At 50.1% G+C, this 12,460-nt stretch overlaps 1 protein-coding gene across 6 annotated transcripts in view; it reads right to left on the minus strand.

The window, feature by feature from the left end:
• AMOTL1 (angiomotin like 1) overlaps nt 1–12,460 on the minus strand; it is a 71,010-nt gene that overhangs the window by 41,101 nt on the left and 17,449 nt on the right. For 3 of the 6 annotated variants that reach the window (XM_075742370.1, XM_075742371.1, XM_075742372.1), the window contains 2 exons: nt 5,816–5,962; nt 2,743–3,628 (listed from right to left, as the gene is read on the minus strand). In XM_075742370.1, the coding sequence (XP_075598485.1) occupies nt 2,743–3,628; nt 5,816–5,962 (1,033 nt within the window). Of the gene's footprint in view, nt 1–2,742; nt 3,629–5,815; nt 5,963–6,069; nt 6,122–6,516; nt 6,584–12,460 lie in introns of those variants that run through there. The other 3 variants (XM_075742369.1, XM_075742373.1, XM_075742374.1) reach the window with 3 other exon arrangements.

Consider the following 12,460-nt stretch of genomic DNA (forward strand, 5'->3'; position numbering starts at 1 on the left):
CAAACCCTACTCTCCCATTAACTTTATGAAACCAGGTAGTCCCCTGCCTTGACCTCTCTTATCAAGGTCCTCCATCCTGACCAGATGGCTGGCTGTGAGCCTCCCCAGAGCCCAGGTAAGGGCGTAAGCAGTGAGCAAAAGCAGAGGCACAGGAAGGTTTGTGCTTGGGAGCACGCCTGCAGTGTAACACAGCCCCCGGCTCTCCTCCAGCAGTGCTCAGGGGCTGCTGCCCAGACAGGTCCTCTAGCAGAGATGGGGCTGACATTCCCGGACGGGTAACCTGCCTTAACCCTTGCCACAGAGAGGAATATTTGGGGCAGAGGCCATTTTGTGAAATTGCCATTCCAGACCTGGGCAAGCCAATCCTGCAATGGCAGCCCGAGACGTGCACAGGGATGCACCAGAGCACAGCTGCTGCAGACAGAGAAATGGAGAGTGATGAGCACACTGGGATTACTGCCACTTCCTAATGGCTTTTGTCACCCAAATCTTCCCAGGTAACAGGGCCGTAAGGGAATCTTGCAGCCCATGGGACGAGTTATAAGCTGGGATATGGCACAGGAAAAGAAACCAAAACAGTTCATACAAACTAAGAACAAGTCTGGGTAATGCCAACAGCGAATATTTCAGCGTGCTCAAGCAAAGTGACATTCCTGTATCAAAATATATCACAGAAAAAAGCCCGAGATGAGGATGAAGGCCACTGCTTGCCAACATCTCCTGCACAGTCAAATGTCCCCCCAGGTGCTGGCGCTACGCAAAGCAATGGCACAAGATACAGTCTGCAAGTGAGCAACTGTCCTGCCAGTGTTAATTACTGCCTAAAATGTAGCCAGCAGGAACATGTAGGCAGGAAACATCCCCCAAAATCCAGGCATCATGTGAAAGGAGCTAAGAAGGACCTGAAAATCCCTGTCTGCATGCCAGGACCCAGAACTGCCTTAGAGAAAGCTCAAGAGAGACCATATGCCTTAGACCAAGCCTAGCTTTGGTGAAACACCCCTCAGCTATGCCAACCTCCTAACCTGCCCCTGGAAAAGCATGCTGGAGTAGTCAGCAGGAATATACGCAGACCAAGGGGTATTCAGGTCCTTGCTGAGTTGCAAGAAAAACACCACCCAAGATTTTTTAGTAAGTCTGCAAACCACAGAGGCTGTGCTCTCCTACGCTGCCAGTCCTCTGCTGCACAACACATCCTTCCAGTGTTGTGCAGCAGAGGACTGAACCTGCCAGGAGGGACATTTCTCCACTGTCATGCAAAGAAAACAGCACGCAGGGGTAGCAGGCATCCCCGCTGCAGTGCAATTTGGGGGTTAAATGATGCTGCCTTAAGGGAATGAGCAGTAACCACCATCACGAGCCAGGGGGTTTCTCCCCACAGCTGCTGGGGTGGTCCAGCAGCGTCTTGGAATAAGGCTGTGGGCTGGCCCCTGCTGCCGGTGTGGAAAGCTGCACTGAAATCAAGGGGTTTCTCAGCATTAACCTTGCTGATCAGGCGCCTGGATGAGGTTTTGGAACTGGTCCTGAAGGGTTTCCCACTCAACACCAGTGCTGCTCCTGGTTAGCTGCAGCAGTGCATACAGCACCAGGTCTGCTGGCTTACATGGACTCAGCAGAAGAGACTCTGTGGGTGTTGAATCAGATTGTATTTCTAAGAGTAATAAAAAAAAACCCAAACCAGCTCCTCTTCTGTGGAGATGAATCTGTTCGGTGCTGGAGAAGTTTGCTAGCACCGCGAATGGCTACGGCAGAGCATGGCCCCAGCTCAACCCCATCGCCCTCAAGTTCATATAGCTGTTTCTTAGCATAAACAGAGATTTTCAGAGCTCTTAACAATATCATCTCCCTCCAAAAAAATTGCACAAACTGCTCACAGTGGTAGGCTGGTAATCAAAACACATGTGTATTTGGAGCAAGGCCAGCAGCGCTCAGCATGGGCCCTCCGCTTGTCACAACTGCCTTGCAGCGTTCGTCAAAGCCACGCTCCGAGTTCCCCCCTGTCTTGACACGAAAGCTGTCACTTTTGCAAACACAGAAAGGCAGAGCACTTGCTCCCTCATTTCATGTCTTATGAATTTTGGAAAGGAAGAGCCGGGTCAGCTGCGCCATCTTTTCTCTGTGTCTGCGCTGTGGCAAAGTAAGTGCATGCAACTTCAGTCGATGCCGACAAAATCTTTGGGGATCTTGGGGTCAGAAAAGACCTAATCAGGCAGCTTGCAACATGAAAACCACCCACAATCACACCAGGCAACACCAGCCTTCCAAATCCAGCAAAATACTGTCCGGGTGATAAAGAGACAGGGATGAGACAGAGAAACACTTGTATTTAGGTACAGCAAGGAAAGAGGAGCTCCCAAAGCACAGGATCGCCTCTAAGGCAGCAAACCTGCCTGGGTGCTGGGCAGGACCTGCACCACTCACGGAGATCAGCTCGCAATGAGCAAACGCTCCAGATTATTTTTAATGCGCTTGGAATAAACCCGTGCTCGCAAGGAGGCCCGGCACGAGGGGCCTGGTACCATGAAAGCCCCACGTGAGCTCTGCTGGGAAGATTTAAGTAGGGCGTAAGTGGTGTATACGCTTCATATAGCCCTCCTGGAGATGCAGGTGCCACCACCAGCTGTCCCGTGCGGGCCGTGATGTCCCCACCACGTGCCTGAGGCTGCAGCTCACAGGGCCACATCTACGTGAGGCCCAAGCCCTGCAGAAGCCAGCTCCTCCACCCCCCTTGACGGCCATTACCTGCTGACTCCGTACTCCGGGGGCGGCTGGTAGCGGACGAGGGCCACCTCTCCCCGGGCAGGCTGGGGGGCAGCGTAGGAGGCCTTGAGGACATCCTGTGCTGGCTGCTCACCGTAGAAGAGCCCGTGCTCCTGCACCTTGCTGCCGGGAGCCGCCGCCTTGCCTTTGTAGGGGTACTCGGGTGGCGGGCCCCGCGGGTCCGTGGCCTTGTTGGGCGGCGTGGCTGCCTTGAAGCCCTTTCCGCCCCCTGGGGCCGGGGGCTGCTGCTTGGCCCCGTTCCTCTCCAGTGAGAGCTGCATGATCCTTTCGCTCAGCGAGCGGACGTGGCCCTGCTTCAGCTCCTTCAGTGCCTCGTCCTTATGCGCCTGCCCGCTGTTGGCCCGATTCACCGTCGGCCTCCCCTCCGTCCTGGACTTCTGGCCGGATGCGCCATAAAAACCCGGCGTGGCAGCAGTGGCCGTCGGCTGTGGCTGGCCTCGGAAAAACTGAGACTGGGCCTTGGCCTCCTCGTAGGTGGGGAGCTCCTCGGTGCCGTGCGGGGGCTGCGGGGCCCGGGGCTGCTTCTCCATCGCAGCACCGTCCCCCTGGTGCTCCTGCCCCTGCGGTTCCTGCCGCCCCGAAGGCTGGACCATTGGCGGCTCTTCGGGCACGAGGTTTTCTGCGGAAGAGAGAGTGCTGGCAGTGCTGTTGGAGGGGCCGGCGCTGCCCGTCGCCTGGTGCTGTATGGCCAGCAGGTTCATGTTTTCGCTGGGGTTGCCATACCTCAGCCGCTCCTGGATCAGGCGCTGCAGGACGGTGCCGGCTGCCACCTCCTCCGTCCCTCGCATCTCCGCCTCTGGGACCCGGCGGAAGCTGGGTGGGCGCAGGGTGCAGAGGGCCTCCTCGGCTGGGCAGGGAGAGGGAGAGATGCCATTAGCTCTGCTGCCCGGGAGGTCCGACACCCCCCCTTTTTTCCCCTGCTACACCCTATGGCTGTGACCTACCAGGGTCCCCCTGGAAGCAGAAGGGACATGGCTGGAAGCAGTCAAAGGAGGAAGGGCACTGCTCCCTGCCCACCCTCCCACCCCAGCTCATCCCTAATTATGTCTGCAGTGACCCCAAAACACATATTCCTGTCCTCTCCTCTCCAAATTCTCCATGTGCCCCATACCCACGGCTCTAAACCCCCTCCCAAGTCAACAGATGGACAGGCAGCGTCACAGGGAAATTCGGTCTTTTTCTAAGATATAAATGGGGTAAATCTCCCCTGGAGATGCCTTGCATGGCTTACAGAGGCAGCCTGCGTGGCAGTACTAAATGAGATGCTGCATTTTTGACAAAGTTAGATGAGTTGAATGCCCTCCTAAGTGCGCTGCCTGCCACAATAAAAGAAAACACAGAACGTGTTGCAGAAAAACTCTGAAATGGTGCTAAAAATAAAAGGGTCCTAAAAGTGTAATTAAAGAGGAATCTGTGCTCTGCCATCTTCCCATAAAACTGCAATTTCCCTTCTGGCCAATAACGCTATTTCTAAGGGAGTCAATATAACTTTTGTAAGTCGTCTGGGAGAGTACAAGGAAGGCATTACGGTCATAGATGTAACGCCAGCATTTTAAAAAGAGCACAGACAGATCAGCTACGTAACCCTAACACAGGCTACTGAAGTCATTCAGAGGCAACGGTACCATTTTTGCACTATATACGCAGTGGAGCTTGCCCAGAGCTAAGCATCTAATGGTATATAATCACAGCAGGGAGGCTGGGATCCCTCCCTCCTGGAGCCCTCCTCCTACACCCATCCTAAAAGTGGTGTAAGACGTCTGCCTGAACAGTGTCTGAGCCCAGAGGGGTGCTCCTGAAAGTCCCCAGTGCGGATGAAAGTGAGAATAAGCCTGTAGCTCTGGACAGAATCCTCCCATGGCCCTGGGCAAGAAGGAGGTGCTGTTTTCAGTTCAGTTTTTTGAGGTCATTCTTGGCAACTTTCTGTCTCTCTCTCTCCTGCTATTTCCAATTCTCAGAGGAGTTCATCAGAAGGACTTACATTCGGGTTTTGGTATTTGAAAGTAGTTTAAAAGCAAACTTTCTCTTGAGGTCTGGTATTTCCCTGAAGTTTCATCAGTTACTGCATGTGCTATGGGATAACTTATATACAACCCAGAGGAAGAAAAGCCTTTGACTCTTAACTATGAGAATAAGTCATTTCCACTAACATTTTTGTGGCAAAGCCTTAAGATGATTGTGGGGCTCGAGGGGGAGAGAAGATTCCCAGGTTGTTTCACTCCACGCCTGCCCTTCAAAATACACTTCTCATGCTTCCCCTGAGACAACGTCATTTGCCTGCCAGCTTGACTCACTGGGGTTGCAGTCTGGCCACCAGCTTTCAGAGAGTCTGTCAGCTCCCCAGGCCAGTGTTTGAGCCAGCAAGATGCATGGACACACATCTCCATCTACCTGCCTGCACAATGGCCAAGTATCCATCTACTTCATATGTCCCTGCAGTTACACCAAACTCTTACTGCTTTATTCATGTTATCGCAGTGGACGTTTTTGCAGATGTGCAATAAAAGCCTCCCTAACATACCAGAAAGCTCACAGCCTATGTTGTTAGACTACACCTGAGATAAGCCTGAGGAAAGTCAATAAAGCCAGTGTCACATGGTCAAGGCAGCTCTTAATCACACATCAGAAGGATTTTCACCTCTGTGCTAGTCATCTGTTAACATCCTTATATTTGGGAGATGTACTTTAGTTGCCTATTAGTGAGGTCCAAAAGAATCGACCACCATGAGCCCTCCACAGGATGCCTGCGGTCCTGCATCAACAAAAAGCTCTGGACCTCGGTCCAGCTGTGCAGTGAAGAGCAACCACGTGCTGAAGGACAGGCAGAAAGGCTGCATCCTCCACAAGCACAGGTGACAAATGATGGTAGGTCACAACACTCAAGTCAAAGGTAACTCCCCCTTGACTCTACCGAGGATGGCCTTCAACTCCGTAAATACTCTCTGTAAAAGGTCTAAATTGCTCAATTTACGCTTCCAGAAAAACCTGGAAGTAAATGCAGTGGGTTCATATGGAAGTGCAGCCACACACTTACCAGCTTTTTCTTTGGCACTGACGGCTTCAGCTGTTAGCAGAGAAACTTCATGCCTGCCAGCAAACAACTGGTGATCCTGGTAAAGAAAGCCAGTGTCTTCCAGTACCTGGACTGGGCTAGTAGGCTTATAACAAACAGATGTGGAGCCTGCAAGAAAGAATGGGATGTCAGTAAACAAACCACTTCAATGACAAAATATAAAGACATGACTTATGACAGAAGTCCAAAAAGCTTTCCTGAGGATGGTTAGGTACCTGAGAAGCCCAGCTGAGGCCACTGAGCCAACCACATCTGCTCTCCTCACCACTCGAATAACGCATTAGCTCTGAGGAACAAGAGGCAGTCACCAAGACATCAGTCCTGCTTCAAGCACCAACCCAACTTGGCCATTGAGGTCCCCAGACCAAACACAAAGCAAGGCTGGCACAGCCTGGCTTGTGAGAGCTGACAGTGACAAGCTCACAAATAAAGGCACGGCCCCGGGACATCAAGCTAACAGAGCCAGTGTAAAACTGCAAGAGAGAGTGGGTAAAAAGAAGGAAAGAAGGATAGGTGAGGATCCAGCCACACATTCAGTAGGGCTGAAGGCTGGGAAAGGCTTTACCACAAAATCTGCTCATGAATAACAGTTCAGTAACACAGAAAATTACTGAGATATAAAATACAGTCAATGCTATCAAGGGAGAGAGTTTATAAATCACTTTGTCCAGATGTTCTTAATATGGTAAGGAGAGGATGTAGCTGGAAGGCCATGGGAATGTGTCCGGCAGACTGACTGCACAGGAGCCGCACGCCTGAACTCCAGCATCCCACAGGCATCGACGGCTGGACCCCAGCCCCTTTCATAATCAGTGAGCAGGAACAAGCTCTCCTGGCAAGCAGCAAGGCTCATCCTAAATCTGCTCTTGGGGATGGCTTTCTCTAGCAGTGCTTGTTTTAACAGGCTCATACAAAATGCATCACAGCAGTGTTAAGACAGGAATGACATTGGCTTGACCCCACATTTCAAGAAAGACACAGACAGACTGGAGAGGGTCCAAATGAGGGCCAGGAAGATGATTAAAGGGCTGTAGAACCTGCCCTGTGAGGAAAGGCTGAAGGAGTTAGGTCTTTTCTCCCTGGAGAACAGAAGGCTTGGGGAAGGACACCTCATCACAGTGTTCCAGTACTTAAAGGGCAGCTACAAGGAGGACAGAGGCTGTCTCTTCACAGGAAGCTACATGGAGAAGATAATGGGCAACAGGTACAAGTTGCACTAAGAGAGGTTTTATCCTGACATAAGAAACAAATTCTTTACAGTGAGAACAATCATTCACTGCAACAACCTCCTCAGTGACATGGCACAGTCCCCATCACTCGAGATTTTCCAGATGCAACTGGACAGGCTGATAGATAATCTCATCTAGGCTGCCCTTCCCACAAAAGGCTGGACCAGATGATCTTCTGAGGTCTCTTCCAACCTGCACTGTTATATAATTGTATGATTTTTCCACTTCCTACTTATTTTTCTGAGCACTACCTCATTTTTGTAAAGAGAAGGCTCTTTGAGGTCCAAACCTTGGAGGTGAGCATCTCCTGGTGCACTGAGAGCACAGCAGAATCACTCTCCATTTACACCACCAGTTGCCATAGTTTTTAGACTTTGGGAATGGCCATCAACCTACAGCACCAGCCACTGCCAAGGGACTTGCCTGAGCAGGAGGTGGAGGGCTCGCAGTGGCACCAGTGAAGCGTCTATCTGTCCCATCAGAACATCTATTCATCCATCCCAGTGGGGCAGGAAGCCCATGAGCACAGGGACCACGAGCACCCTGCTCTGCAGGAAAAACCATCAGCCACAGATGATCTGGACTTACTAATCTTGACTTCTTGGTTCATGCTCAGCTAACTGCATGTTCACTGGCAAATATCACACAGAGAGGTTGCTTTGCTCTCCTTATGGCATCACTAACCCCACGCCCCTGCATGGAGTAAGGGGGTAGCGGAGAGCAGGATCCAGCCCATCCTCTCTACAAGCATGAAGATGCAGATACTATTTTCTTCTGTGCCCAGAGGAGAGGAAATAGGCATTTCTGCGAAATGTTAATGAATTCATCGCTGTACCATTCATATTATGCATGAATGTGTATGGCAGTTATCTATATTTAGAGAGCAAGAGGGAAAGATTGCTCACTTGAGTAGATCTAAGCCGAGTATGTTTGTGAAAATGAGTATGGTAGACTGGTCTGGAATTTGTGCTGATGCCGATACAGACCCAAGAAAAATCTCAAGAACCCTAATTTCCAACATTATTAGCCTATTCTGGTACAGAATAACATTAAAGACACCATTTGCTGTTCCTACACACAGAGTCCTGCATCAGAACTGGGAATCCTGAATGAAACAGGGGAGTGTTGAGCCCACGCGTGTTTTATGAATAAAAGGTGGATTGGAGTGAAACAAAGAAAATTCGCACACCCAAGGAAGACGAGCAATTTCAAGCATTACAGGAGACGTGAATAGCCAGCAACTACCAGCTCAGCCTCCACTCACCAAACAGAATTTAAAAGAAATAAACAGTTACTAAAATTGTACACTTGCCGTCTGCGTTTTGAGTCTGTAGGCACACTTGGGTCATGGTTTCAAATTTTCCAAGATGCAAAATGGAGAATAAAGACCTGTTTTATCTGTGATAAGAGCAGAAAGTCTCACCTAACCACTTGTCTTAGGCGGCGGTGGCCGTGGCAAAGCAATATTGTACTAAAATCAGGACTAGTAAATATTGGCATCTGCCAAACTGCTCAGCTGCCCATCTCTGTTATACAGGAGTCAAAACCAAGTAGCTCTGATTGAGGCAGAAACCACTGCACTTTGCTGTATCCGTGTTGATGTTTTATCATCCTAAAATGATGTAATGATGTTTTATGATGTTAAAAATGATGTAACTATGTTTTATGTTCATTCACAGTAGGTTTTAATAAAATGTCAGCTGTAACTGGCACAGAAAGCCAATTTATGTGTAAAACAGATAACAGCTCCTGAAAGATCAGTGCTTGGTGTGTGGCCAAAATCCAGATCACGGGCAATAGCGTGCCACCTGAAAGCTCGGTTAAGCCTCAAGACCCATTCGGAGCAAGGCACGAGCCTTTTTTCTTTTCCCCCTTGCTGTCTCTGGAGCCTCCCAAATTCCAGCTCACCTGTCTGGAGGGGAAGGGTTTGCTATACCCAGCTCTGCCTGGGTGCAAGGCACCCTTCCCGTGCTCAGGCACCTGCTCCTTCCCCAAACCTCCTCATTCTTCTATGATGCTCACCACAAAAAGCAATTTTGATCCTTATAACTGTATCCTGCTGCCAGCGCAGTGGTGCTCAGGGGCCACAGGTAAGCAGCTGGTTGAGGGCAACCTAGGATGGAGACCATCACCCCTCCAAGGACGTGTTCCCAGGGAAGGGCCTTCTACCCACATCCAGCCCAAATGTCCCACGCCACAAACTATGACTGCTGCCCCATGTTTTGTCACTGCCGCTGCCAAGAAGAGCTGACCCCATCACCTCCACAGGTGCCCGCAGGCAGCTCCGCGGTGCCCCATCCAAAGCCAGGCCAGTCCCCTCAGCCCCAGCGTACCAGCCCGGTCCATAGGCATCACCTCTTCTATTGCCATACATACGGGGTCTTTTATAGCCAACCCTGTAAGACATAACTACTTTTCTGGCCTGGGTCAGTCCTTGCTGAATTAGGCCGCTGCTCCAGGCCTTCACTCCTGCATCAATATTGACTCTCCCACATTTAAGTGATTGCCTGACACCAATTCATTTGTTTTCCTTTTTTTTTTTTTTTTTTATTTTTAAGATAAACATGCATTACGCTGTGCAGAAGCAGACATATTGTCCTGGAGGGTTACTAAACAGCACAGCAATTCATTTGAAGATTCAGAACTATTTCAATGAATCATTTGCTAAGATTAACACCAGACAGTCAGCAAGGACCCAGAGACAGAGGAGCAACACTGAAATATTTCCTGTTTCTGATGTGGTTTCAGTCTGGTTTTGAAAAGGATCTAAAGCAAAACCTAACAGGAAGCTCATTGCTGCGACATTACAGGAAAGCCACAGTTTTAGAGTAGTAACAGCATCCCCAAGAAGCAGATTTCCTCCCCAAAAAAATACTTGGAGAAGATGGTTTTCTTACAGCCAAACTGTACTACAACTATCACCTTCAGTAAAACACCAAAAATGCCCAGACAGTTTGCTGCTATTTAGAGGCAACACCTCGAGGCAATGCTGGGGTGATGAGTTTCCGCATCACACCCCGCTGCCCGCCCAGGTACCGCTCTGCGACTGCCTGCAGCACAGCCCGCGCTGCTGGCACGGACGTCTCCTCCTCTGCCACCCAAAAGCTACCCAGGCAAACAAAACCACGGAGCTGTCCTCCAAAAAAATCCTCTTCCAGTTTGCACCCTACGGACCAAGTGGTTCAAAAGAGACCGAGGTGTTTCAAATACCATCCAAAGCAATCACCTGAAATTAAAAACTAAGTAAGGCAGCTTTACACTTTCCTATAAACTCTGCCGTGGTTTGTAAGGGAGGTCCAAAAATGACAGAACAAAAACGACATCATTTCCAAGCCCACATCTGTCCTTCTGTTTCATAGCCAAGCCAGACAGGAGTATAAATACCTTATTCCACATTTAAAACATTTTCCCTGCCCTGCTGCTGCATAAAAAAATTTCAGATCAACAAGAAAGAAAAATAATTATTTAAGGGAAATAACGAAAGTATGGTCGAAGAGCTCCAGGGTCCCAGGGGCTGCCCAAAGGCTCTGCCATGAATTCTCCAGGGTGGACCCATCAGGCCCTCCAACAGGTGCAGGGACCCTCCATCGAGGCTGGACGCCCCACCATGTACATCCCGGCCTGTGAATGTTAGTTTCTCTCCCAAGGATCAGCCCAGTTTCAAGAGGGAATTGCCGTACCCCAGCCACACAGCCATGCCACTCTCACAAGGCTGGGAGGAAGCTTTGAGTTTCCTTTGGCTCAGAAAAGAAACAACTTGTGTGTCCCGCTTCTTAGTTCAGGTACAAAAAGCGGAGACACTGCTTCCAACAGCATCTCAAAGGGCGTTCTTGGTACCTCCAGCAGCTCTCCTCCAGCGGTGCTGGGACTCCTTTGCAGCCCCGGCTCCAACAAAGTGCAGGAGCTCAGGCAGATGTTGGTGATTGTTTCCCACCGGCAGCTCCCCGGTCGATGTGGAAGTTTTCTAGGTCACTTCTGGGGTGGCCGCCTCACCCTCGCACCCCGTAATTCTGCTTGGGAACCTCACATCCACTGCCAGGGCTCCTGAGTCCCGCGAGGACTGAACAAGCATCGCTAATATTATTTTCACGGGAGCAGAGCAACATCTTGCAGGACAGAAATCCAACCCACGTAACGCACACCAGATGTGAGCGAGCAGCACCTCTCATTTCCCACATGAAAGCCGGGGATCTGCCACATCTGAGCTGGGAGAAACCTCACGCCTGTGCCTGGCAGGATTCACCAGACCAAGCCCCCGCTCCACAGCTCCCTGTCCTGGGGAAAGAAACCCTCATCCCAGTATTAGCTCCGGGATCCACGTTGTGCTATTCCCTTGCTCAGGAACTGCTCCTGGAGTCTCCCAGCTCGGGTACCGTCATTTCACTCTCCAAAAAGTACATCGTCCAAGAAAGCACCAGCAAGACTAATGAGAAAAGGCAATGGAGGCAGCCAAATCCCACCTCTCCCAAGGAATCGTGCTGACACATCCAAATTTAACTGCCTACAGGGATGAACACTTTCTGTGAAACTTCAGCCCCACACGCTTATTTTCATATATGCTTCCCCTCAGCAAAAAACAAAGCAGACGAGCAAAAAAGCTACGAGTGAAGCAAAGCAAAGGCGCCTTGAAAGTGGCTCCCAAAGCTGGCATGAGATCAGATGGATACTGGGAAGAGCGGAGCCAAGTCTGCCTGCCCGGGAGAAGCCCCATGGATGCCCGTGCCTCCCCGATGGAAATCAGGTGCGTGGGCATGTGGGGGCAAACGGTGCCCATCACAGCTCTTTCATCTCAGATGGTTACAGGTTTTATAACGTTAGAACAATCCATTGGTTTTTTCCCCCCATCCTAGGCTCACCCCCGGAGGAGAAGCAGAAGGTAGGCAGAGTATTTTCATTGCAGCTTCAGGCACCGAGCAGTTACCTGGGCATTAACCCGACAGAGGAAGGGATGCATGTTCCTTAGGTGGCTGCGCTAGTTTTTGCATAAGAATGTGCATTTTTAAACCCTCTCTATCCTATAAGCTATAAATTTGCCTCTGCAGCTATAATAGTCTACAATAAGCAGCAAGCCCAAATTTATTCAAAGAATTGAATCAATAATTGAAATTTCTACTTTGATCAAAGTGCCAGTGGCACAATGACGACTCATGTCAGCGTTGCTGCTCCTAGATAAAAGGGTAAGTACTATTCAGAGCTGAAAGTAAGGGAAGAAACTCTTGGTAAAAGAGTGAAATACAAAGGCTGACATGGAGCTTGCGAGCGAGACAACACTTCTGCTACAGCCGCACCACTTGTCAGCACAGCAAAGAATCTGCAGACATTTTCACTACACCATAAATTCTGATTTCCAAGCCATAAAAAAAGCTCCAAGATAAAA

The sequence above is a fragment of the Balearica regulorum genome, chromosome 1, assembly GCF_011004875.1.
Source record: "Balearica regulorum gibbericeps isolate bBalReg1 chromosome 1, bBalReg1.pri, whole genome shotgun sequence".
In the NCBI taxonomy this organism is placed as follows: Eukaryota; Metazoa; Chordata; class Aves; order Gruiformes; family Gruidae; genus Balearica; species Balearica regulorum.